General features: G+C 41.5%; 1 protein-coding gene across 1 annotated transcript in view; it reads left to right on the top strand.

Annotated features, from left to right (window-relative positions):
- The window catches only part of LOC123774449 (nephrin), a 112,744-nt gene that overhangs the window by 65,423 nt on the left and 19,921 nt on the right, over window positions 1-27,400 (top strand). The window contains exons 11-16 of the mRNA XM_069307960.1: window positions 5,653-5,839; window positions 8,407-8,519; window positions 17,255-17,357; window positions 21,850-22,001; window positions 23,704-23,839; window positions 23,955-24,100. Coding sequence (XP_069164061.1) covers window positions 5,653-5,839; window positions 8,407-8,519; window positions 17,255-17,357; window positions 21,850-22,001; window positions 23,704-23,839; window positions 23,955-24,100 — 837 coding nt within the window. The remainder of the gene's footprint in view (window positions 1-5,652; window positions 5,840-8,406; window positions 8,520-17,254; window positions 17,358-21,849; window positions 22,002-23,703; window positions 23,840-23,954; window positions 24,101-27,400) is intronic.

Below are 27,400 nucleotides of genomic sequence, written 5' to 3'. Positions count from 1 at the left end.
TTACCAATTGTGGGGATTTCGTGGAACGGAATTTGATTGAGTCTGCTCTAATCAGTCAGTGTCCAAATCTTCTTAATGTTAGTACTGGAATGTACAAACTTGATCCATTTTTAAGTTATAATATTGCACAACAGTTTAAGAAACAACTCTGATAGAGAGGCTTACAATGTCTCATTATAATTGTATATTCATATATTGTGTGTTCATGAGGCTTTTCTTTAATCTTTCATCCTTATTCTCTGACCGCTTAATCCTCTTTGACCATTCTAAGCTAAGCTATACCTGTTTTTGGTTAATTACACCTGACCAACCCTTGGGATGGGTTGGTCAGGTGTCGGCCTATATATCCTCCCCCTTCTCCCTTCTCCTTAGTCAGTCTGGTGTTGACAAAGGCTTTAACAAAGCCGAAACGTTCACCTCATTTCATATTTCTCTGTGGATTTTCCGCATAAAATGATCAGTGTTTTGTGATCGTCAATTGCATATATATATATATATATATATATATATATATATATATATATATATATATATATATATATATATATATATATATATATATATCAATGTGTCAAAATCAGGAAAGTTACAAATTTAGTTTGTTTGTTTGTTTGTTTAATCTCGGGATAAAGAGTCCCTGTTGGCGCAGTGGTTACATACTCGCCCCCAGCACTTCACGAGCGATTTAGTCTGGGTTCGAGTTCTGACCAGGAAGGATTGACTAGGTGCCAATCCTTCACAGTTCACTTTGATTTACTGCTGACACATGATTGTAAGCGGATTGGGGCGTCGTATTCCATGAAAAACTACTCTTTATTTAGATCACAAAACTTGTTACCTAAAGACTAAATACTGTTGCCAAAAGCCAGTGTGATTATATATCACATGAAAGGGATTAGAAGACAAGGAGCTGGGATTTAAGGGCAAAGAGTTGAAATATAAAGAAAAGGAGCTCGGATATGAGTACAAGGAGCTTGGATATGTGGATAGGGAAGTGGGATATGTGGACTGGGAGGTAGGGATATGAGGGCCAGGAACTGGGATATGTGGAAAAGAGAAAGCAACGGTGCCCAAGCACTTGCACCATCGGGAATCAAAGGCAGACTCTGCAAGATTCTATTCCATGGTCGTATCGACCAGCAGAAGTATATGGCCGTTTAGGCGAAGGAAAACGTTTTCTGCGTTGACTTTAGGGCTAAGCCCTGAGAGAGCTTTCATACAAGGTTAGTCGCTCCAACGGATTGATGGCTCACGCAGTGGTGCGCGATTTTGTTTTAACGGTCGTTTATAATCCTGTTCTCTAGTGCCCCCTTGAAAATATTTCGTCTCACCCTAGGGAGCCGGTCGGCCGAGCAGACAGCACGCTGGACTTGTGATCCTGTGGTCCTGGGTTCGATCTCAGGCACCGGCGAGAAACAATGGGCAGAGTTTCTTTCACCCTATGCCCCTGTTACCTAGCAGTAAAATAGGTACCTGGGTGTTAGTCAGCTGTCACGGGCTGCTTCCTGGGGGTGGAGGCCTGGTCGAGGACCGGGCCGCGGGGACACTAAAGCCCCGAAATCATCTCAAGATAACCTCAAGAAGATACTTGGGCATTGTTCCATGTCTCAACGGAAGGGCGACTGATACTGTTCTTGCATGTCTGAGATGGTTCAAGCAGTTAGGCGCCATTACTTCCCTACTTCCTCCACTTCGAGACCTCTCTTGGACGGTAGAGCGACGGTCTGACTTCGTGCAGGTCGGCGTTCAATCCCTGACCATCCAAGTGCTTGGGGCATCATTCCTTACCCCCCGTCCCATCCTAAATTCTTATCCTGACGACTTTCAAGTGTTATATAGTCGTAATGTGACGGAGTAGACAGGAATAGCCAATCACGAACACACAGCTAACCTCTTGCTTTGCTCATCCCACCTCTAGTATTTCCTATTATTCCCCCCTAACTAATCCCAATCCTCTATCCCCTATCTCCCCTTTATCACACCATTTCTCTACCCGCCTCCTTATCGTGTCATCCCCCTCATTTGACGAATCTTCTAAACCCACCAAATCTGACCAAGGAGAATTTTATGATCTTTTTGCTCTGAATTAATCTCTGGCCCATGGTCTTAATAGGCATGGTCTTGGTCCTGTATGCAGGCGATGAGTCACAATAACGTGGCTGAAGAATGTTGACCAGACCACACACTAGAAGGTGAAGGGACGACGACGTTTCGGTCCGTCCTGGACCATTCTCAAGTCGATTATGACTTGAGAATGTGTCGAAGTCACAATCGACTTGAGAATGGTCCAGGACGGACCGAAACGTCGTCGTCCCTTCACCTTCTAGTGTGTGGTCTGGTCAACGTGGTCCTGTATGGTCTTCTTGCTGACCTACTTGGTCTGCTCGGGGTCCTATTCGATCTGTTTCCGGTCGCATATGATCTATATAATGTCTCATGCGGTGTAAGAATGATCTTATATGGTCTAAGAATGGTCTCATATGGTCTGCTTATGGTCTCACACACATCTCATATCACCACAGAGTTTAATTGCAGCCCAACACCACTCACAGACGGTCGTTTCCATTACATAACAATTTAATAGCATATTCCAAGTCTAATCACCCAATTTCTTCTCCTAGTTTCATCTATATTGCAAAGCTGTTGCCTAACTGTTGCAGAAGGGAAGGGAACTATCAGGGGGGGGAAAGCGCCAAGTCATTACGACTATATGGCACTTGGAAGGGGTCAGGATAAGGATTTGGGATGGGACGGAGGAAAGGAATGGTGCCCAACCACTTGGACGGTCGGGGATTGAACGCCGACCTGCATGAAGCGAGACCGTCGCTCTACCGTCCAGCCCAAGTGATTGTACAACTGTTGCAGAAGAGAATATTTCCTTCTGTAGTCATGAGAAAAAAGGATTTGTCGTGCATTCAGAACATCACAATGATCAAAAAATCTGTTTTCATGATCAATAGTTAATCCCTAATTAATAATTCTAATGCAGTAATGCAATCTATATACTTTTTAGATGCTCGTTAGCTTGGGGGTTGGTTGTATTCGTATTGTATTCGGTGTATAATACAACGTCAGAAACGGCCATGTTCAAGCCACCTCTATAATAATTATAGAACATATGATACTAAAACCCAATAATTCAATCATATAATCATATAATTATTCAATGATGAATGATTATATTCCTGCAAACACACACCGTAATGGTCCCTATAATTCTCTTGTTACAACTTGAAATTAAGTTGTTACATCTTGTTATAACGTTTTTATGACGTATTATGACGTTGTTACAACTTGCTATATTGGATGTTACAATTGCTAGGTGTTAAAACTCGTTTGGAGTCGTTAAAACTCGTTAGAAGTCGTTAAAAACTTGTTCGCAGACGTTAAAACTCGTTAGAAATCGTCAAAACTCGTTAGAAAGTCGTTAAAACTCGTTAGATGACGTTAAAACTCGTTAGATGACGTTAAAACTCGTTAGAAGTCGTTAAAACTCGTTAGATGACGTTAAAACTCGTTAGAAGTCGTTAAAACTCGTTAGAAAGCGTTAAAACTCGTTAGAAGGCGTTAAAACTCGTTAGAAGTCGTTAAAACTCGTTAGAAAGCGTTAAAACTCGTTAGAAGTCGTTAAAACTCGTTAGAAGTCGTTAAAACTCGTTAAAAGTCATTAAAACTCGTTAATTGGCGTTAATACTTGTTAGAAAGTCGTTAAAACTCGTTAAAAGGCGTTAAAACTCGTTAGAAAGTCGTTAAAACTCATTAGAAGTCGTTAAAACTCGTTAAAAGTCATTAAAACTCGTTAATTGGCGTTAATACTTGTTAGAAAGTCGTTAAAAGGCGTTAAAACTCGTTAGAAAGTCGTTAAAACTCATTAGAAGTCGTTAAAACTTTGTTGTAGCAACGTCGTAGAGTGTTTAAAGTAGATTAAAACACGCAAAATTGTAAATAACGAATTCAAAACACAAACAAACGAACTAGGGAAATACAACCCAACGAATTAAACGAACAAAATATATGCAAGGTAGACTGTTACAGCGGTGAGCCCCGAGGCCTGAATTGCTCCTCTAGCGGTAATTAGTCCACGGGTGTAACAATGTAGTGTTGTTAAGGTACATTACGAGGGAGACCGAGAGCCCACTTATTCCTCTAATGATAGGTGTGCTGGTGGTAGTTCTGCTGTTGCTCGCAGATCCTTCAATTTCAAATGGATTTGCAATTACAAAATAGCTGATTAAACATTGCTAAACTTCGTATTTCTGTTATAAGGAAGTTATGAGCAGTTGGTTTAAATCTCTATCATGTTTTTGCATTTGGATATGCGGAGAAGTATTGAATTTTACGTAATATAATATTTAAAATAATTCAAATTCAATGTTTATTTGACTTTTGACTAATGTTGTTAGAGAATTTCCAGCTTTCACTTAGTATGCTTTGAGTGGCAACTTTCACTAATTATGCTTTGAGTGGCAATTTTCACTCAGTATGCTTTGAGTGACAACTTTCACTCAGTATGCTTTGAGTGGCAATTTTCACTTAGTATGCTTTGAGTGGCAACTTTCACTCAGTATGCTTTGAGTGGCAACTTTCACTCAGTATGCTTTGAGTGGTAACTTTCACTCAGTATGCTTTGAGTGGTAACTTTCACTCAGTATGCTTTGAGTGACAACTTTCAAATTCCTTTGAAGTTGGATTATAAATAAAAAATAATCACCAATCCTTTTCACTGTTCGTAGCAATACCTTTTTAAGCACTAAATCAATTTTTGTTTTGGGGTGGGGGGGGGGGGTGTTTTATTAAAAAAAAATATGAAATTGTGGCGAAGGGAGCCGGTTGCTGAGCGGACAGAACACTGGACGCGTGATCCTGTGGTCCCGGGTTCCATCCCGGGTGCCGGCGAGAAATGATGGGCAGAGTTTCTTTCACCCCTGATGCCCTTGTTACCTAGCAGTAAATAGGTACCTGGGTGTTAGTCAGCTGTCACGGGCTGCTTCCTGGGGGTAGAGGTCTGGTCGAGGATCGGGCCGCCGCTGTGATTAACAAACCATCACAGTAACTTTTGCTGGGTCTCTTGTTCACTATACACCGTACCGATTTGGCTATATTCATGAAATTTAACGTAAAATTCTACGGTCCTATACATCACGTATCATATATTATTATAAATTTTCTACAGTCCCTTTATACTCAACCTGTTCCTTTTCTCATATTAATGACGCCTTTTCACTTTCCGGTAAACCTTTACTTTTCCAAATTTATTATTTCCAATTCCAGCTATAAATAAAATCACGTTCTCTTACCAATTTTTGTAGTAATTAATATATTATATGACCCCTAAAATGTGTATATTGTTTGAGTTTGCTAATGCATTTCTCTCTTCCCCGCCACAATTCCAAGAAAGAGTCTACGGTGCTGGCCCTCCGCGTTTCACTTACTCGGGTTTATGTTCCACAGGCATCGGTTCACAACCATTCTTTTTCCGTCTGTAAGTTTCTCTGTTTGTATGTTTTTTTTTTTTAAACGGACACACTCTCTGTCTGTCTGTCTCTCTTTTTCTCTATCTGCCTGTCTCTCTCTCTCTCTCTCTCTTCTTGTTAACTGGGTTAACAGGAACAGTGAGTGAGTGACCTCTTGTCGTTCTTCTCTTCTCCACAGTTGCTCCGTGGGAGGTGTCAGGCTCCGTCACCCCCACCACAGTAGAGGAAGGAGCCATAGTGAGGCTCTCCTGTGAGTCCTCCTCCAGCCTCCCGCCCTCCAACATCACCTGGAGGTCTGAGGACGTCACCCTAGACGGTGCTACCATTACCAACACCCAGGGGGCCTTCGGAGGCACCAGCACTAGGTGGGTAGCTGATTGGGTCTCTGGTGATTGATTGTGAGATTGTGATGGCCGAGAACCAGGTCGTGGTGAGACCTGATGTCTTCCCCACCAACACAGTCCTGAGATATCTTCCCTTTGTGTGCCAAACAATGTAAGATAAATAATGTAAGATTGCGTTAAGACTGACCATGTTTGTGTAGAGCTTTCCGATGCTGAGTTTGCATGCCTGGAATTGTGTATTCAACATCGGGTGGAATAGAGGACTGGAAGTGGAAGAGGTAAAGGCTATTTTTCCAGGAACTTGCAGTGTATCTGAGCCGTCCAGGTAAGAGTGTTATGGCCTTTGCAGATGTTGGTTCAGAGGATTGAACTGGGAGGAATTGTGGTGTAGAAGAGAGAGGCTACATACTGGCCTACATTCTCCTGGAAGGTGAGATGCTATGGGTGTGGTTTTGTGGCTATAGTGGAGGACAGAAGGGCAGATATTTCTGATGAAGGTTGGTTGGAAATGTGAGGGCAAGGGGCAGGTGTGTTGGAGTGAGGAGGAGCATGGAGGTAATGTGTATGAGAGGTAAGATGTCGAGAGATGAGAGAGAGATGTCTTGGAATGGGTAGAAGGGACATGAGGGTCTGTAATTTATGAGATATTGTTGGGTTAGTGTAAGGAAGTGATGCATGAAGGTAGCATCATCTATAGGAAGCAGGTGTGGGTGGAATAGGGCATTATGTGGGTAGCGACAGGTGTGTGTGGGTGGAAGAGAGCATTGTAGTGAAGATGGATGGTGATGGATGGTGTTGGTGGGCATATTTCCTCCCTCTCTCACCATCTGTATGTGAGAAATCCTCTGAAATCTGTACAATCTTCGAAATTGTTTAGCTTCCTATTACTGGGTTGTCTCCTTAGGATTCAGAATGATAATTAGTTACTTTGTTTTTTCTTCTTTATATTTCAAGTTTATTGTTGTTTTTTTCTGTCCTGTGTTTGTTTGAATGTGATTGTGGCCATTTGTTTTATATGATGTGTTTCGAATTGTACAAGATTTATTGTTTCACACTGAATAAAGGCGAAACGGAGTTTTACTACTCTCTGAAAAAAATACCACAAGTATATGCCAAACCTTTTCTATTGAACGGTGAAGAAAGGTCACCATTTTTTACCGAACTTAGGAGACAAATACACCAGTGAAGAGATAAAGTTCAACACTGATTTCTGTAAAAATCTCAGCCTTATCTTTTTTGAGCTTTCAATGGAAAAAAATGTAATCCTTTCCAATCTGCTGAGGTCGTAAAAAAGGATAACATTGCCTTCATGTGGAGTTCTTGTCCATCTTTATAGGGGTAACTTCTTATGTTAAATTTAACCTTTATATTTATACAGCAATTTTCAGTGTTGCAATCTTGCTAAGGATGGTACAGTTGTCTGAGATCATCACTTACATTGAACTTATGATATTCTTGAAAAATTTGAGTGTGCATGAGGTATAGTTGACAGCCTATTCTTACATAGAAGGCTCTGAATTCAAGGATATATATTCTCTTTTTCACATCAGGTAGTCAGGTAAACATTCTCATGTTCAAATGTGTCTGAGAACATAGAAATGTTCTCCTTCAAAGATGGTTCAAAAGTCAAGGGAATTCTACTTTGCTCAAGTTGTTCTGAAGGTAATGAGACATTATCTCTTCGTGTTTCAGTAATCATGAAGAATCATTCTGCCATTAAGGGTTTGTAAGTTTAGGTAATTATCAGACGAAAGCAGTAAGGTATTACGAGTATATAGCACATGAAAGATAGATGAAAGTAAGGATATAGGATATGATTGATTATTATCCAGTTGATTGGTCAGGATTATCTCTTTACCTAACAGTGTAGTAGTACTGTGTGTATGTGTGTGTGTGTGTGTGTGTGTGTGTGTGTGTGTGTGTGTGTGTGTGTGTGTGTGTGTGTGTGTGTGTGTATAATTACCTAAGTGTAGTTACAGGATGAGAGCTACGCTCGTGGTGTCCCGTCTTGGGACACCACGTGTGTGTGTGTGTGTGTGTGTGTGTGTGTGTGTGTGTGTGTGTGTGTGTGTGTGTGTGTGTGTGTGTGTGTGGAATTGAGCAATTAGCTCTTGGACCCCGTCTTTCCAACAAATCTATTTTCCTCTATAATGTCAACTACATATATTTCTCTCTAAAACACGCGAACACAATCACACACACTCATCCACAGAAAGCAGCCCGTTTCACCTATCTAACTCCCAGGTACCTATTTACCGCTAGATAAACAGAGGCATCAGGGTGGAAGAAACTTTACCCATTTTTACCTACCTTAACCAGGAATCGAACCCTGGCTCTGAGAACTAAGACCCACGAGCGCTATCCACTCAGCCACAAGGCCCCCAAGTACAGAAGACAAATATATCAAGAAAATTTTCACTTATCACACAAACATCTACAATCTTTTCCTGAATAAAGAACTCCAAGGAACTCATGTTGTCTCATGGGTAAGACCTTCTTTTACCCATGGGTAAGTCCTTTCTTCCTCATGGGTAAGTTCGTCTTTTCCTCATGATGAAAAAGACTTAATTCATCTTTTTCCTGTTTAGGTCTGAGGTGCAGGTGAGGACAACGGCAGGTGACAACGGCAGGAAGTTCGTGTGTGAAGCTAGCAACGGGCTTGGACCTCCCGTTCACACTACACTCACCACTCATGTTCTTCGTGAGTATCCCGTTGTCTGTGGCTGGAATGAGTAACTGTTAACTGTTATTGCTGGTGTGAGTATCTGTTTTCTGTTGCTGGTGTATCTGTTGTCTGTCGCTGGTGTGAGTATATGTTGTCTGTTGCTGGTATGGTGTGTGTGAGTGTGTGTTTGCGTGTGTGTGTATGTGTGTGGTTGCGGATGTGTGTGTTTAATATATATATATATATATATATATATATATATATATATATATATATATATATATATATATATATATATATGTGTGTGTGTGTGTGTGTGTGTGTGTGTGTGTGTGTGTGTGTGTGTGTGTGTGTGTATAGTAAATGTGAGAGAAAGAGAGTTATAAAAAAGTTTGAATGTGTGTGTGTGTGTGTGAGAGAGAGAGAGAGAGAGAGAGAGAGAGAGAGAGAGAGAGAGAGAGAGAGAGAGAGAGAGAGAGAGAGAGAGAGAGAGAGAGAGAGAGAGAGAGCTCCACACAGAAAGAGGGTGAAAAGGAATGAATATGTGAGAAAAAGAAAGTGATATTGAAATCGAAAATTTCCCTACGCCCCCCCCCACCCCCCAAAAAAAAACATATTGAAAATTCTCCTCCCAGTCTGAAAAAGACCAGGTTATGGCGTCCCCGGCCACTCAAAAAAGAAAAAGAGACTGCGAATATCGAACCGGCCAGCCAGATGCCTGTAGTCAAAACACATTCATCAACACATAAGTCCAGTTGAGGAAAGTCCAGTTCAGGAAAGTCCTGTTGAGCACCGCTCCTGTCAACGTGTTCCTTTACGTGGTCCTATATATATATATATATATATATATATATATATATATATATATATATATATATATATATATATATATATATATATATATATATATATATATATATATATGTGATTATAGCGGTTCTGTGAGAACCAGTTCTGTTTTTTTATGGTTATAATTATTGATATGAAAATAAATTCCATTTCGGAGTGCAAAATGGTTGTAAAATGTTTACAACTCTTCCTGCCCGGGGCACTGTTGTACTGGTGCTGGTGAAAGACATCTCCAACGGTGCTGGTGAGATCACCTCCAACGGTGCTGACGAGAGGCACCTCCAAAGGTGCTGGTTCTCCAACACTCCGGCTGACACATTAATGGCCCTGTTTTACGACCGTTCTGTGATCATTCAAGCTGTCTCCTCACATAAAGCTGCCCAGATGTATTCTTGTGGAAGCGGTAGTGCCCGTGGAAATACACCTATGGAAGTAGTGACCACGAAAATACAACCATGGGATCAATACATTCCTGCTGTCGAAGCAGCAATACAGTACAACTATTGTGGGTAACGTCCATTGATATATGAGTGTGAGTTGTGGAGATCGGAAGGGGGGAGGCTGCACTGCTACTTGTATCAAAGGACCTTGTTTTATGCAGGTCGGAGATCGATCCCCTTGCTTCTCTCTGGCTTCATATCCCAGCTCATTGTCATCAAATCCCTTCCAAGTGCAATATAGCCACACTAGTTTAGCACACATAAATACCACCCACACTCAATAGACCCAATTTTCTCGTAAATACAAACTCCACGACCCAAGGAGCGAGATTTGGCCTTGCGGAGGAATTTAAGAGGCGTTAGGATCACACATTTCTTTTAACAGAGGTTGTAGATCGTGGCGAATAACTTTTTCCAACTGACGTTTGTTTTTGAGCGCAGAAGGCAAGCGATACCACTGATTTGCTTTGAGAATGATGTGCTCATATCAAGAGCAAATGCTCTTCTTAAAAGCTTTCCACTGAGTTTATTTAACATGAAATATGGCAATCTCTTCTTAAGGCAGCGATGGAGATATACTATCAATGAAAAAAATATGAATGTTATTTCATTCATATTGATTGAAAATGTGAATATTTTTGGTTGTATGTTCTAGTGTGTTGTATGTATGTATGTTTAAGTGTGTTGTATGTATGTTGTATGTTCATCAAGTTCTTGATGTTCTATTGAACAGCTATGAGACAGAATTCAGTGGGAAACACTGAGAAGAAGATTAACATAAGGGATATTACCTTTCAGCTGGTATACCGTAGATTATTCTACTTGTAGGTAGATTGCTGCAGATTATATTATCTGTGAGGTGAACCACTTGAAGTAATACCGTTTAAAAGGTAGAATACAGCGGGTAGAATACATTGCCACTGAGGTCAATACAAAGTATTAGAATTCAGAATTAACTTTCAGTTTCAAAAAGCTGAAATTCAGACTTAAGCCTCTAGAAATATTTTGTTGAAGCACTTGCTGTAAATCTGTTTCATCCTGTACTGAACTAGTGTAATGTTTACAAACAGAAAATCGGAGATACATAAACAAAACTTGAAACTTGTGCATGGAAAGGCTTAAAAACACTTACACCCCAAAGGCTTAACAGTTTCAGAAAATTTACAGAAGTGACCTGGTCAAAGTTTGCACCTTAATAAAGTAAGCGAGACTTGCATTACACTACATTAAACCCCCCCCTAACCCCCCCATAACCCCCCCCTATCCCCCCCCTCTCCCTTTCTCGCTAAGTTGGGTATAAACTTCTCGCTAGGAACCAGGCGCCAGTGAAGTTTGCCCTTCATTTCCTTCCTCACAACTTCCCAAAAATATATATTGAATTCCATTTTAAACTTTAAAAGTGCAGTTCGCTGAAAAGGTGATAAGCTGCTGTGAAATATATGAATTCCTGAAAATATTGTTCGGTATTTCGTAGTTTAATGACAGATCCCAAGTCGTAGATTAAGTAATAATATTCCCATTTAGCAACTGTGGGAGCATATAGAATTTTATTTATGTGTGGATTTGTGTGTGGATTTGTGTGTGGATTTGTGTGTGGATTTGTGTGTGGATTTGTGTGTGGATTTGGATTTGAGTATCACTAATTTGGTGTCAATTTTGAGGTACCAAAACCGGGGACACTAAAAGCCCCGAAATCGTCTCAAGATAACCTCAAGATAACCAATCGAATGCTAGGTGAATTGAGACATCAGGTGATAGGAAACAGGTTCTAATTGCTTCTGTTTGCGAGTTTCTGTGTGTGTAATTAGACTGTATGGTCGTTAGAATGAGAGTTCCTGGGTATTTTCTTGTTACGTAGGTGTTTGGGCAATTTTGTGTTCTTGTGTCAGATGTTTGTTTGTTTGTGTGCCATATGTGTTTGTTTGAGAGTGTGTTTGTGCCTGTTGGTTAGTATGACTGAGTATTTGTTTCTGTTTGTCTCTGTCAATCTCTGAAGCATTCTTTGCTACAAGGATTCCGTGTTTCTGTTCATATATATGTACGGTTGAACCTGCTATATATATGACTTAATGTGTTTCTATGTGTCGAATGTATATATGTCACTCTATTACTATATATGTGTTTTATTGTTCTTGTGTGTGTGTGTGTGTGTATGTGTGTGTGTGTGTGTGTGTGTGTGTGTGTGTGTGTGTGTGTGTGTGTGTGTGAGTGTGTGTGTGTGTGTGTGGGTGTGTGTGTGTGTGTGTGTGTGTGTGTGTGTATGTGTGTGTGTGTGTATGTGTGTGTGTGTGTTTGTGTGTGTGTGTGTGTGTGTGTGTGTGTGTGTGTGTGTGTGTGTGTGTGTGTGTGTGTGTGTGTGTGTACTCACCTAGTTGTACTCACCTAGTTGTGCTTGACGGGTTGAGCTCTGGCTCTTTGGTCCCGCTTCTCAACCGTCAATCAACAGGTGTACAGGTTCCTGAGCCTATTGGGCTCTATCATATCTACACTTGAAACTGTGTAGGGAGTCAGCCTCCACCACATTGCTTCCTAATGCATTTCATTTGTCAACCACTCTGACACTAAAAAAGTTCTTTCTAATATCTCTGTGGCTCATTTGGGCACTCAGTTTCCACCTGTGTCCCCTTGTTCGTGTCCCACCCGTGCTGAAGAGTTTGTCTTTGTCCACCCTGTCAATTCCCCTGAGAATTTTGTAGGTGGTTATCATGTCTCCCCTTACTCTTCCCCTTACTCTTGAGTACTATATATGTTTGCGTATAGGTTCGTGTGAACTCAATTTCCATACATATTTCTTCAGAAATAACTACTTCAAGTTGGTAACAATTTATATAAATCTATTTTTAAATCCTACTCACCCTTAAGTGAATGGGGTTTGAGAATTAAGACTTTAGTCGAAGACTAACGTTAGACTTAACCCCTAGACTGCTCAATAGCTTAAGTCTGCCTTCACCTTAGTGAGGTAAAGAAACGTTTATGAATATGGCGGTGCATTTGAAGTTTTAATGGAGATATCTTTTTTTTCGAATTTCAATTATGTTAGGTTGTATTTTTCTAAATATTAGGCATATCTATATCTATAAAAAGAAATCTGTCTGTCTGGCTGTCTATCTATCATTCGATGCTGGAGGCCAGATGCTTAGGGATAGTCTCACAAAATTCTGTACCATTGGGTGATTAGGGATTATCAAAGATGCGAAGCTGAGTACTATGCCACTGGTCCCCCACATCACAAAAGGATAGCATTTTTTTTCAACTGATTCAACTTCTTACCCGGGTGCATTCGGACTTTTATAGTCAGCAATTTCATCAAATCCGGGTTTTAGACAACGGAATATTATACTATTAATATATACTATATATAATAATATTATAATATTATTATATATTATATATGCCCCCCCCCCCCCCGTAAAGGGTTGAGTCAGTTGAAAAATCCGATCCCTTAGTTTTGCATGGTGGTGGTTCAGTGGTATCACACTCAACTTTACATCATGCAAGTGGAGGTTCGAGTCTCAACCACGGCTCTCGAAACTTTTTAGTTTATATATATATATATATATATATATATATATATATATATATATATATATATATATATGTATATATATATATATATATATATATATATATATATATATATATATATATATATATATATGTATATATATATATATATATATATATATATATATATATATATATATATATATATATATATATGTACTTACATAAAAATTTACTTTATACTTAATTTTGTGATACTCGTAGGCCTCCGGGCGAACTGGAAAACGGGCTCGCCATAGCCCGTGCTACTTGGAACTTTTTGTTCCAGGTAGCGAATCTATAACACCACCACCACCAACAACAACAACAACATGGTAATCTCTAACACGTAATGTGTAGTTGGACAATTCCGCTCACGCTGTTAATTCCTTAATGAGACAACTTTGCCGGAGTGGAAACTATTGGTAACAAGGCACTTTGATGCTTAACTTTTTAATGGAGGCAACACAGCTGTCAGCGGACTGTTCATTACTTAGCAACTGTCTGCTTCTCTTAATTATCTACATGGGCTTCAACACAGTTACCTCAGGTCGAGTTTTGCGGTTATCTTGAGGTTATCTTGAGATGATTTCGGGGCTTAGTGTCCATCGATCAGGCCAGTTTTTGTTACACATCCCCAGGAAGCAGCCCGTAGCAGCTGTCTAACTCCCAGGTACCTATTTACTGCTAGGTGAACAGGGGGCATTCAGGGTGAAAGAAACTCTGCCCATTTGTTTCCGCCTCCACTAGGGATCGAACCCGGAACCTCAGGACTATGAATCCGAAATGCTGTCCACCCAACTATCAGGCCCATAGGAACTATGGGCTAAAACTTAGATGATTACAAGACATGCTAATATGATATATATATATATATATATATATATATATATATATATATATATATATATATATATATATATATATATATATATATATATATATATATTTCTGCATGTGTACTCGAAAAGGTAGTCTGTACTATTTAATTTAATTTACCAAATCTAGCTATATCAATAAACTATAATACATAAAATTAAGAAAATAATTAACGTTTGTACATATTTTGATACATAATTAAAACAAAATATAGTTTCCTGCGCACAGGACATCAACAAATTAAAAAATCCCATAAAAGTTCTTCTACTCAACTCACCATAAAACAAACTAAGTATTTAGTATTTTCAAATACAAGACAAAGGCTCACTTAGCTCATCATAACATTCTTAACACACCACAAGAAATATTAATCTAGATCTGGAGACTTATCAGAGTTAAATATTTACTTTTGTTTAATTATTTCTAACATGTTAATTAGTAAACTTGACACTCAGTTTGTACTAACAGCTGAGTGTAAACATGTGGGAAGGAAGGCAAGTAACAAGCGCCAAGCCAGTACGACTATATAGCATTTGGAAGGGGTTAGAATATGGATTTGGGATGGGACAGGGGAAAGGAATGGTGCTCAATCACTTGTGGACAGTCGGGGAATGAACGCTAAACTGCATGAAACAGGACCGTCGCTCTACCGTCCAGCCGAAGTGGTTGGGCTAAACAGATGAGAACACAGACAAAGAAAATGCAAAAAATTAAACCCCTTCCCCAATGACACGAATACAAATGCAGATTTCCTATACCATAAATCACAGGAACTCCCCGAAACGTTTCAGGAACATATTTTTGAAACTATATTTATCGTGATCTTGGCGAGAACAAAAGCTGCGATAGAATGCGAGACTGGAGAGAGAAAACGAGATGATTCAGTTTCAAAACAGAATTTCACTTTAAAGTATTTATCGTGAATAATGAATGGGAAAATATATTCCTAGGTGCCATTACACGATAATTCACAGAGTAATGGTATGAATATAGCGCATACTAACATGATAATGAGGTAGGATGGATCTTATGATGAATATGAAGAGTCTTTGCCATCAACAAGGCATCAACAGTGTGTTGATTTTGAGACACAGAAGCATTAAAACACAAAAGCTCATTCACTCATTCATACATTCATTCATACATACGTTCATTCATACACACATTCATTCATACATACATTCATTCATACATACGTTCATTCATACACACATTCATTCATACATACATTCATTCATACATACGTTCATTCATACACACATTCATTCATACATACATTCATTCATACACACATTCATTCATACATACATTCATTCATGTCTAACCAAAGCTTGAAACAATGCAGCGATCCCACATCTATTACGTTACCCGGTAAAGTAATGCATAAATCCACAACCATATTCCCATACCAGTATTTACCCAGGGCTTTTCCGAACCTAAACTTACCCAATTTGCATTTCTCGGTATTGTAAGAGATGGAATAGCGTTGCAACCCCACCCAGCCTCACACTGCAAGTGTGATTCTTTGAATGTGGCACTTATGTTGAGCTACTGCTCTTGGTCCCACCTCTCCAGTTACAAGTCACAATGATTATGGACTCAAGTTTAAAGTACTTTTTTTTTAACTATAGTCGTAAGGTGTGATTTTGATGAAAAGTTTTCTTATATCTATTGATCATCTGAAAGTTCATTACCATCAATTAATGTGTTCTTTTACTAAGTTCTACTAGCCAGCCTTGACCCCAAATATGGTGACCGATACTAGTGCCTACTAGCCAGCCTTGACCCTAAACATGGTGACTGATACTAGTGCCTACTAGCCAGTTTTGACCCCAAACATGGTGACTGATACTAGTGCCTACTAGCCAGCCTTGACCCCAAATATGGTGAATGATACCAGTGCCTACTAGCCAGCCTTGACCCCAAATATGGTGAATGATACTAGTGCCTACTAGCCAGCATTGACCCCAAATATGGTGACTGATACTAGTGCCTACTAGCCAGCCTTGACCCCAAATATGGTGAATGATACTAGTGCCTACTAGCCAGCCTTGACCCTAAACATGGTGACTGATACTAGTGCCTACTAGCCAGCCTTGACACCAAACATGGTGAATGATACTAGTGCCTACTAGCCAGCCTTGACCCCAAATATGGTGAATGATACTAGTGCCTACTAGCCAGCCTTGACCCCAAATATGGTGACTGATACTAGTGCCTACTAGCCAGCCTTGACCCCAAATATGGTGACCGATACTAGTGCCTACTAGCCAGCCTTGACCCCAAATATGGTGACCGATACTAGTGCCTACTAGCCAGCCTTGACCCCAAATATGGTGAATGATACTAGTGCCTACTAGCCAGCCTTGACCCCAAATATAATGACTGATACTAGTGCCTACTAGCCAGTTTTGACCCCAAACATGGTGACTGATACTAGTGCCTACTAGCCAGCCTTGACCACAAATATGGTGAATGATACTAGTGCCTACTAGCCAGTCTTGACCCCAAATATGGTGACTGATACTAGTGCCTACTAGCCAGTTTTGACCCCAAACATGGTGACTGATACTAGTGCCTACTAGCCAGTTTTGACCCCAAACATGGTGACTGATACTAGTGCCTACTAGCCAGCCTTGACCACAAATATGGTGAATGATACTAGTGCCTACTAGCCAGTTTTGACCCCAAACATGGTGACTGATACTAGTGCCTACTAGCCAGCATTGACCACAAACATGGTGACTGATACTAGTGCCTACTAGCCAGCCTTGACCCCAAATATGGTGACTGATACTAGTGCCTACTAGCCAGTCTTGACCCCAAATATGGTGAATGATACTAGTGCCTACTAGCCAGTCTTGACCCTAAACATGGTAAACAAAACTAGTCTCTTGTAACCTGTCTTATCGGCTGTTGCTGAATCATCCAAAGGAGCATAACCTTCAGATGACGGTGATCTGAATAGTGCTATACTCCCCCCATCCCCAGGAGCAGTATGGCACTATCATGCCTCCCACAGGGGCAGTTTAGCACTATCATGGCCCTCTTTGTCAACAGACCCTCCTGTGTGGTTGTCGCGGCCGCCGCCAGAGGTCGACGTGTACGAGGGCGCTGACCTGATAGTGTCTGCCTCAGCTGCTGCCAACCCCGGACCTCTAAGGTATTGTGTGACCTCTAGTGACCTCTGGTGACCTTTGGTGACCTCTGGTGACCTCTTAATGACCAGTTATGTCTCCTTGTAACTTTATGTTTCCTCATGTGACTCCTTGTCTTCCTCCTGGGACAATCTGAGAGAGAGAGAGAGAGAGAGAGAGAGAGAGAGAGAGAGAGAGAGAGAGAGAGAGAGAGAGAGAGAGAGAGAGAGAGAGAGAGAGAGAGAGAGAGAGAGATAAAACGGGATGATAAGCATATTAACCAACTCATTAAAGATAAAACTCACATTCAGACCAGCCCCATAAAATATTAATAAAACCACTCAGAGAATCGCTCTCGTCTCCTCATTTCCATATTAAATACAACCAACACGATAACCGATAATCTATTAACGCTATCAACTCCATATTTGGATAACGTTGGCAAATATTATAGAGGTCGGGAAGAATTAGACTTCCACCGTGTTTTCATTGTGATATCAGGGCGACCTGACGATAGGTGAAGGAATATGATGCCATTATGTAGGCTGGAGTGTGGTTGGGTTGATGGTTAAACCCAAGTCTGAGCCCAACGTGGTTGGGCTCAGGTTTAAGGGCTTTAGAATGTTCCAGAGGACGTAGTAAGACCCACCGTGGCCTAGTCGGTTAAGTCAGGTATCTGGGATTTATCAGGTCGGGAGTTCGAGTCACTCAGTGACTTCAAAATGATTTTGGTTGATTGTAAGGGTGTAAGTAGCGAGGCCGCGGGCGTTCCGTGCATGTGGCGTCATCAGAGCACACTCTACATTGTTACTTGAGTTGCTGGCAGCTGTGTTATCTCATTTATCTTAGTTCTGATCTAAAGTTATCTGTGTAACTGGAACTGTTGTGATATTGTCTGAGTTGGTGGTATGATATTGTGGTGTGTCCTCGGTCTCTCTCTCTCTCTCTCTCTCTCTCTCTCTCTCTCTCTCTCTCTCTCTCTCTCTCTCTCTCTCTCTCTCTCTCTCTCTCTCTCTCTCAGACCCCCATCCCATCCCAAATCCTTATCCTAATCTCTTCCAAGTGATATAAAGTCGTAATGGCTTGACCCTTTCCTCTGATAGCTCCCTTCCTCCCCTCTCTCCCTCTCTCTTTCTCTCTCTCTCTCTCTCTCTCTCTCTCTCTCTCTCTCTCTCTCTCTCTCTCTCTCTCTCTCTCTCTCTCTCTCTGTCTCTCTCTCTCTCTCTCTCTCTCTCTCTCTCTCTCTCTCTCTCTCTCTCTCTCTCAGACCCCCATCCCATCCCAAATCCTTATCCCAATCTCTTCCAAGTGATATAAAGTCGTAATGGCTTGACCCTTTCCTCTGATAGCTCCCTTCCTCCCCTCTCTCCCTCTCTCTCTCTCTCTCTCTCTCTCTCTCTCTCTCTCTCTCTCTCTCTGTCTCTCTCTCTCTCTCTCTCTCTCTCTCTCTCTCTCTCTCTCTCTCTCTCTCTCTCTCTCTCTCTTTCTCTCTCTCTCTCTCTCTCTCTCTCTCTCTCTCTCTCTCTCTCTCTCTCTCTCTCTCTCTCTCTCAGACCCCCATCCCATCCCAAATCCTTATCCTAATCTCTTCCAAGTGATATAAAGTCGTAATGGCTTGACCCTTTCCTCTGATAGCTCCCTTCCTCCCCTCTCTCCATCTCTCTTTCTCTCTCTCTCTCTCTCTCTCTCTCTCTCTCTCTCTCTCTCTCTCTCTCTCTCCCACTCGCTCCCAGTTTCACACACACTTGTATTTAGAATACATTACCGAAGCAGATAATGTATTTCAAATCACCCGCCCTGCAATGGAATTATCCTAAGTACATATAATTTGATCTCGTTCCTGAGGTCTAATACCGAAGATCGTTTCAATATTCCTCCATGTAAGACGTGCAAGATCTCGTCTTTTCATCTCGTGAGACGCTGATGCTAAACGGTCTCCATTTATGCCGGATGTTGGCGTGGTGAAGTGAATCGTCATTTACTAAATAATGATTTTACGTGCTAGAAATATTTTCACGTATTTGTAGTACGTGAGAGAAGCGTTTATAGGGTTGTGGTTCGAACAGAGGTCTCAAGTGATGTGCTGTTTAAGAAAAGTTCGAAATATGTTATTTGTGTGAATTATTTGGGAGATCTGGTAGCTGTCCGCTCATCTGTACTCACCTACTCATCTGTAGTCACCTATTTATGCTTGCGGGGGTTGAGCTCTGGCTCTTTGGTCCCGTCTCTCAACTGTCAATCAACTGGTGTACAGGTTCCTGAGCCTATTGGGCTCTATCATATCTACACTTGAAGCTGTGTATGGAGTCAGCCTCCACCACATCACTGCCTAATGCATTCCATCTGTCAACTACTCTGAGTGTGTGTGTGTGTGTGTGTGTGTGTGTGTGTGTGTACTCACCTATTTGTACTCACCTATTTGTGCTTGCGGGGGTTGAGCTTTGGCTCTTTGGTCCCGCCTCTCAACTGTCAATCAACTGGTGTACAAATTCCTGAGCCTACTGGGCTCTATCATATCTACATTTAAAACTGTGTATGGAGTCAGCCTCCACCACATCACTGCCTAGTGCATTCCATCCGTTAACTACTCTGACACTGAAAAAGTTCCTTCTAACGTTTCTGTGGCTCATGTGGGTACTCAGTTTCCACCTGTGTCCCCTTGTTCGCGTCCCACCAGTACTCACCTAATTGTGCTTGCGGGGGTTGAGCTTTGGCTCTTTGGTCCCGCCTCTCAACTGTCAATCAACTGGTGTACAGATTCCTGAGCCTACTGGGCTCTATCATATCTACATTTGAAACTGTGTATGGAGTCAGCCTCCACCACATCACTTCCTAGTGCATTCCATTTATTAACTACTCTGACACTGAAAAAATTCTTTCTAACGTCTCTGTGGCTCATCTGGGTACTAAGTTTCCACCTGTGTCCCCTTGTTCGTGTCCCACCCGTGCTGAAGAGTTTGTCTTTGTCCACCCTGTCAATTCCCCTGAGAATTTTGTAGGTGGTTATCATGTCTCCCCTTACTCTTCTGTTTTCCAGGGATGTGAGGTTCAGCTCCTTTAGCCTTTCCTCGTAGCTCAATCCTCTCAGTTCCGGGACGAGCCTGGTGGCATACCGCTGAATCTTCTCTAACTTTGTCTTGTGTTTAACTAGGTATGGACTCCAGGCTGGAGCTGCATACTCCAGGATTGGTCTTACATAAGTGGTATACAGGGTTCTGAAAGATTCCTTACACAAGTTTCTGAAGGCAGTTCTTATGTGTGTGTGTGTGTGTGTGTGTGTGTGTGTGTGTGTGTGTGTGTGTGTGTGTGTGTGTGTGTGTGTGTGTGTGTGTGCGTGCGTGCGTGCGTGCGTGCTCACCTTCTCGCACTCACCAACATGTACTTGATCTCGTCTCTCAATTTACTGATGTTCCTGAACCAATTAGGTCTCATACATAGCGACATCACACCCAAGAGTCTAACTTAATGTGAGTTTTCCGGCACCTCCATCAACCCAACACCCCTGAACCACATGGTGTGGCGTGACCAACCACACTACCACACATGAACAAGGAGTTGGTAGTGTGGTTGCTGTGGTACAACCCATTCCACCCCCCTGAGGCATCCGGAAAAATGGTTAGCACGCGTCTGAAATATCTGACAGGAGGCCATTATACAACCGCCCTTGTGTATAAAGTATACTTCACGGTGTGTTGTTTTATGGTGTATTTTGCGGCATCTTATTAAACGACGGAGATATTGTTTACCCTCGCGGGAGCTTTCTAAAGTAAATTAATCATAATTTAACATGGGGTTAAGGTTTGAAGCAGGTTGTGTTCTGTATGTCTGTATCTTTCTCTATCTGACTGTTTTTATGGATGGTAGAGTGACGGTCTCGCTTCATGCAGGTCGGTGTTCAATCCCCGACTGTTCCATAAGTGGTTGGGGACCATTTCTTTCCCCTGTCCCATTCCAAGTTCCTATCCTGACCCCTTCCAAGTGCTATATAGTCGTAATGGCTTGGCGCTTTCTCTAATAGTTCCCCTCTGTTTTTTATTCTGAGTCTCTGTCTTTTGTATCTGTCTGTCTGTCTGTTTCTGACAAATGTTTCTGTCTATATCTTTATCTGTGTCTGGCTCTGTGTTAATATTTCTTTCTCTTTCTCCCACTCTCTCTCTCACACACACTCTCTCTGTCTCTCTCACACACTCTCTCTCTCTCTCTCTCACTCTCTCTCACTCTCTCGGGTGGAAATAGTGCCAAGCACTAGAGGCATTATGGGTACACGTGCCCCAAGTAACACCCAGATGGAAGCGATGAGTCACAATAACGTGGCTAAAGTAAGTTGACCAGACCACACACTAGAAGGTGAATTGACGACGACGTTTCGGTCCGTCCTGGACCATTCTCAAGTCGATTGTGAGAATCGACTTGAGAATGGTCCAGGACGGACCGAAACGTCGTCGTCCCTTCACCTTCTAGTGTGTGGTCTGACCAACTCAGATGGAACTAATGCCTTTGAACCACATGGGGTTACAGATACTGGTGGCGACGCGGTGAGGAGACGCTAATGGGGACGGGCCAGGAGTTACAACTCGGCAGAATTAGCCGTCATAATACCGGCCATTACTCCGTCAGCGCCTATAGCCAGCGAGGAGCAGTTAATGCTTCTTTTTATCTCAATGTCCAATGTGAGTACCGTGTTAGTGTGAGAACTGTGAGTACCGGTTATTGTGAGTACCGGGTTAGTGTGAGAACTGTGAGTACCGGTTATTGTGAGTACCGGGTTAGTGTGATATCTCCTCTCAAACTCAATGATATCTATTACAATCTATTACGACAGCAGCTCACTTTTCTGTATATCTAATTGCAACTATATCTTCTTTCAATCCAGTAGAAACTATAGTTTCTTTCAATTAGATTTTCCGTTTCTTTAAATCCAATAGCAACTATCCTCTACTTCAGTCCAATAGAAACAGTCCTCTCCTTCAATCGATAGCAACTGACGTTCCCTTCAATCCAATAGCAACTATCTATTCAACCCTCAAACACTTTTTATCATTCAATGATTAATTCAACCCTTAGAAATTGATCATTCAATCACTATGCAACTATCTCTGTCATGAGCTTACTAGCACCTTCCATTGCTGTAAAGTCTTTGCCAATTATCAATGCAATTGTTTCTTTCTTAGATCTTGCTAATTCATGGAAGACTTGGTGTTTTGATTCTGATTAAGACTTCAATTCCTGCTTGTTTTGGTCCTGTTTCAGACTTCAATACCTCTTTGTTTTGATTCTGATTAAGACTTCAATACCTGCTTATTTTGGTTCGGTTTCAGACTTTAATACCTGCTTATTTTGGTTCGGTTTCAGACTTCAATACCTGCTTATTTTGGTTCGGTTTCAGACTTCAATACCTGCTTATTTTGGTTCGGTTTCAGACTTCAATACCTGCTTATTTTGGTTCGGTTTCAGACTTCAATACCTGCTTATTTTGGTTCGGTTTCAGACTTCAATACCTGCTTATTTTGGTTCGGTTTCAGACTTCAATACCTGCTTATTTTGGTTCGGTTTCAGACTTTAATACCTGCTTATTTTGGTTCGGTTTCAGACTTCAATACCTGCTTATTTTGGTTCGGTTTCAGACTTCAATACCTGCTTATTTTGGTTCTGTTACAGACTTCAATACCTGCTTATTTTGGTTCGGTTTCAGACTTCAATACCTGCTTATTTTGGTTCGGTTTCAGACTTCAATACCTGCTTATTTTGGTTCTGTTACAGACTTCAATACCTGCTTATTTTGGTTCGGTTTCAGACTTCAATACCTGCTTATTTTGGTTCGGTTTCAGACTTCAATACCTGCTTATTTTGGTTCGGTTTCAGACTTCAATACCTGCTTATTTTGGTTCGGTTTCAGACTTCAATACCTGCTTATTTTGGTTCTGTTACAGACTTCAATACCTGCTTATTTTGGTTCGGTTTCAGACTTCAATACCTGCTTATTTTGGTTCGGTTTCAGACTTCAATACCTGCTTATTTTGGTTCGGTTTCAGACTTCAATACCTGCTTATTTTGGTTCGGTTTCAGACTTCAATACCTGCTTATTTTGGTTCGGTTTCAGACTTCAATACCTGCTTATTTTGGTTCGGTTTCAGACTTCAATACCTGCTTATTTTGGTTCGGTTTCAGACTTCAATACCTGCTTATTTTGGTTCGGTTTCAGACTTCAATACCTGCTTATTTTGGTTCGGTTTCAGACTTCAATACCTGCTTATTTTGGTTCGGTTTCAGACTTCAATACCTGCTTATTTTGGTTCGGTTTCAGACTTCAATACCTGCTTATTTTGGTCCTGTTTCAGACTTCAATACCTCCTTGCTTTGTTTCTGCTTCAGACGGACCGGAAAAGGTGGAATCGAGTGATCGCGTGAGTGTGGAAGAGAATGGAAGGGTGAGCATCCAGTGTTCTGCCAGTGGTAACCCTGTTCCACATCTCACATGGACCAGAGAACCGAGCAACACCCACAACAGGTTAGTCTAACACCTTATCTGGCTCACCTGGTTCAGGTGAGTCTCCCCTATGCACTTCAACTCTAAAGTGGGATTTTCAGAGTAATTATTGTTGCCAAAACTGTTTCGTCCTCAGTTCTGGGGCGCCCCTGGCCTCGGGCGTGGGCGTGGCGAGGCTGGTGATGGAGTCAGCGAGACGGGCGGACACGGGCGTGTATCTGTGTCACGCCCGTAACGTCGTGGGGTCAGCGCCCCCTACCAGGACTTACGTGGTGGTGGCCCGTGAGTACTGAGGGTGTTGTGGTGCACGTGGTAGCACGTGGTGGTGGTAGAGCACGTGGTAGTGGTGGTAGAGCACGTGGTAGTGGTGGTAGAGCACGTGGTAGTGGTGGTAGCACGTGGTAGTGGTGGTAGAGCACGTGGTGGTGGTGGTAGAACACGTGGTGGTGGTGGTAGAGCACGTGGTAGTGGTGGTAGAACATGTGGTAGTGGTGGTAGAACATGTGGTAGTGGTGGTAGAACACTTGGTGGTGGTGGTAGAACACGTGGTGGTGGTGGTAGAGCACGTGGTAGTGGTGGTAGATCACGTGGTAGTGGTGGTAGAGCACGTGGTAGTGGTGGTAGAACACGTGGTAGTGGTGGTAGAACACGTGGTAGTGGTGGTAGAACACGTGGTAGTGGTGGTAGAGCACGTGGTAGTGGTGGTAGAGCACGTGGTAGTGGTGGTAGAACACGTGGTAGTGGTGGTAGAACACGTGGTAGTGGTGGTAGAACACGTGGTAGTGGTGGTAGAACACGTGGTAGTGGTGGTAGAACACGTGGTAGTGGTGGTAGAACACGTGGTAGTGGTGGTAGAAAACGTGGTAGTGGTGGTGGAACACGTGGTAGTGGTGGTAGAACACGTGGTAGTGGTGGTAGAACACGTGGTAGTGGTGGTAGAACACGTGGTAGTGGTGGTAGAACACGTGGTAGTGGTGGTAGAACACCTGGTAGTGGTGGTAGAACACGTGGTAGTGGTGGTGGAACACGTGGTAGTGGTGGTGGAACACGTGGTAGTGGTGGTAGAACACGTGGTAGTGGTGGTAGAACACGTGGTAGTGGTGGTAGAACATGTGGTAGTGGTGGTAGAACACGTGGTAGAACACCTGGTAGTGGTGGTAGAACACGTGGTAGTGGTGGTGGAACACGTGGTAGTGGTGGTGGAACACGTGGTAGTGGTGGTAGAACACGTGGTAGTGGTGGTAGAACACGTGGTAGTGGTGGTAGAACACTTGGTGGTGGTGGTAGAACACTTGGTGGTGGTGGTAGAACACTTGGTGGTGGTGGTAGAACACTTGGTGGTGGTGGTAGAACACTTGGTGGTGGTGGTAGAACACGTGGTAGTGGTGGTAGAACACTTGGTGGTGGTGGTAGAACACGTGGTGGTGGTGGTAGAACACGTGGTAGTGGTGGTAGAACACTTGGTGGTGACGTGTGAGTACTTATACTATAAAGTACAGTTTTCACGTGGGCGTGGATATTACAGTAGGTCCTCACTACTTCAGTAAGAGTAGCTTTATTCAATCACATAAAGTCTTAGGGCATGATTCACTCACATAAAGTCTTAGGGCATGATTCACACTCATAAAGTCTTAGGGCATGATTCACTCACATAAAGTCTTAGTGCATGATTCACTCACATGAAGTCTTAATGCATGATTCACTCACATAAAGTCTTAGGGCATGATTCACTCACATAATGTCTTAGGGCATGATTTACACACATCAAGTCTTAGGGCATGATTCACTCACATAAAGTCTTAGTGCATGATTCACTCACATAAAGTTTTAGGGCATGATTCACACACATAAAGTCTTAGTGCATGATTCACACTCATAAAGTCTTAGGGCATGATTCACTCACATAAAGTCTTAGTGCATGATTCACTCACATGAAGTCTTAATGCATGATTCACTCACATAAAGTCTTTGGGCATGATTCACACACATAAAGTCTTAGGGCATGATTCAATCACATAAAGTCTTAGGGCATGGTTCACTCACATAAAGTTTCAGTGCATGATTCACTCGCATAAAGTCTTAGGGCATGATTCACACATAGAAAGTCTAACTTCATGATTCACTCACGTAAAGTCTTATTTCATGATACATGATAGTCCTCGTTAAGCTTATAAATGCGATTAAGAGATTAACGATGAGTCCACGGCATTTGTTTTCTAGTTAAACGGCCAAAGGGGGATTTTTGACAAGCCGCTTGCTTCCTGTCCCCATCGAGGCAACTAGTAATAATGACCCTCAGGTAAAACTCAGGTAAATATGTATTTTACATCAATCCATGTGCTCCCCATACATATAATATGTACATAATCTTGAAGATTGTCGAGGAACTACCATGTGATTAAACAAGGCAATTAAGTCTCGATTTATTAATGTTGATGATCCTTATCATTGTGTAATTATTTAGTCTTTAATAAAGTGTTTAGTTAATGGTTCTTTCCCCTCGTTATCATCGCAATGACGCTGTTTGAAGGGATGGGAACTATTAGTGGGAAAGAGGCAATTCATTACGACTATATAGCACTGGGAAAGGGATGGGACGGGGGGAAAGGAATGGTACCCCAACCACTTGTGGACGGTCGGGGATTGAACGCCGACCTGTAGGAAGCGAGACTGTCGCTCTACCGTCCAACCCAAGTGGTTGGTCAACACTGTTTTAAAGTGACTATCAAAAATTATAACAATCGTATGCTCACTTGACTTTTGAGTGGAACTTAAAACTAAGTTTTTTAAGGGGGTGGTAGGCCCTTGAGGGCTCATCTTGGTGCTTCGGAGGGGGTTTAAAGTCTTGGGTGAGTGCCAATATATATATATATATATATATATATATATATATATATATATATATATATATATATATTATTAAATATGACCGAAAAAGTAAGATTAATAATTCTAACACGAATTTTCTCGATCTTTCTTATGTTTCTTTTCACTGTTGATGGTAATTGAAAAATAAATTCTCCAAAATTAATTTTTTATTTCTAGTCAATTATATGCTGCTAAAAATAAAAAATGAATTTTGGAGAATTGATTTTTCAATTACCATCAACAGTGAAAAGAAACATAAGAAAGATCGAGAAAATTCGTGTTAGAATTATTAATCTATATGTACGTATATATATATATATATATATATATATATATATATATATATATATATATATATATATATATATATATATATATATATATATATATTAGTATATTTTGGTAGCAGTCTTTCCTGTAGACATATATTATTAAATATGACCGAAAAAGTAAGATTAATAATTCTAACACGAATTTTCTCAATCTTTCGTACATTACGCTTCACTGTTGGAGGTAAATCAAAAATCACTTCTCCAAAATTCATTTTTATTTCTAGTCTGACGCGACACGGGCGCGTTTCGTAAAACTTATTACATTTTCAAAGACTTCACAAATACACAACTGATTAGAACTTACGTCTCTCTGATATTATATCTACATTTGAGTGAGGTGGGAAGGGTGATGTGGCATTAACACAAGACAGAACAGGAGGGG

The sequence above is a fragment of the Procambarus clarkii genome, chromosome 61 (genome assembly GCF_040958095.1).
Source record: "Procambarus clarkii isolate CNS0578487 chromosome 61, FALCON_Pclarkii_2.0, whole genome shotgun sequence".
Taxonomy (NCBI): domain Eukaryota; kingdom Metazoa; phylum Arthropoda; class Malacostraca; order Decapoda; family Cambaridae; genus Procambarus; species Procambarus clarkii.
The sequence above is the reverse complement of the archived record's forward strand: the minus strand, read 5'-3'. Positions and strand labels throughout refer to the sequence as shown.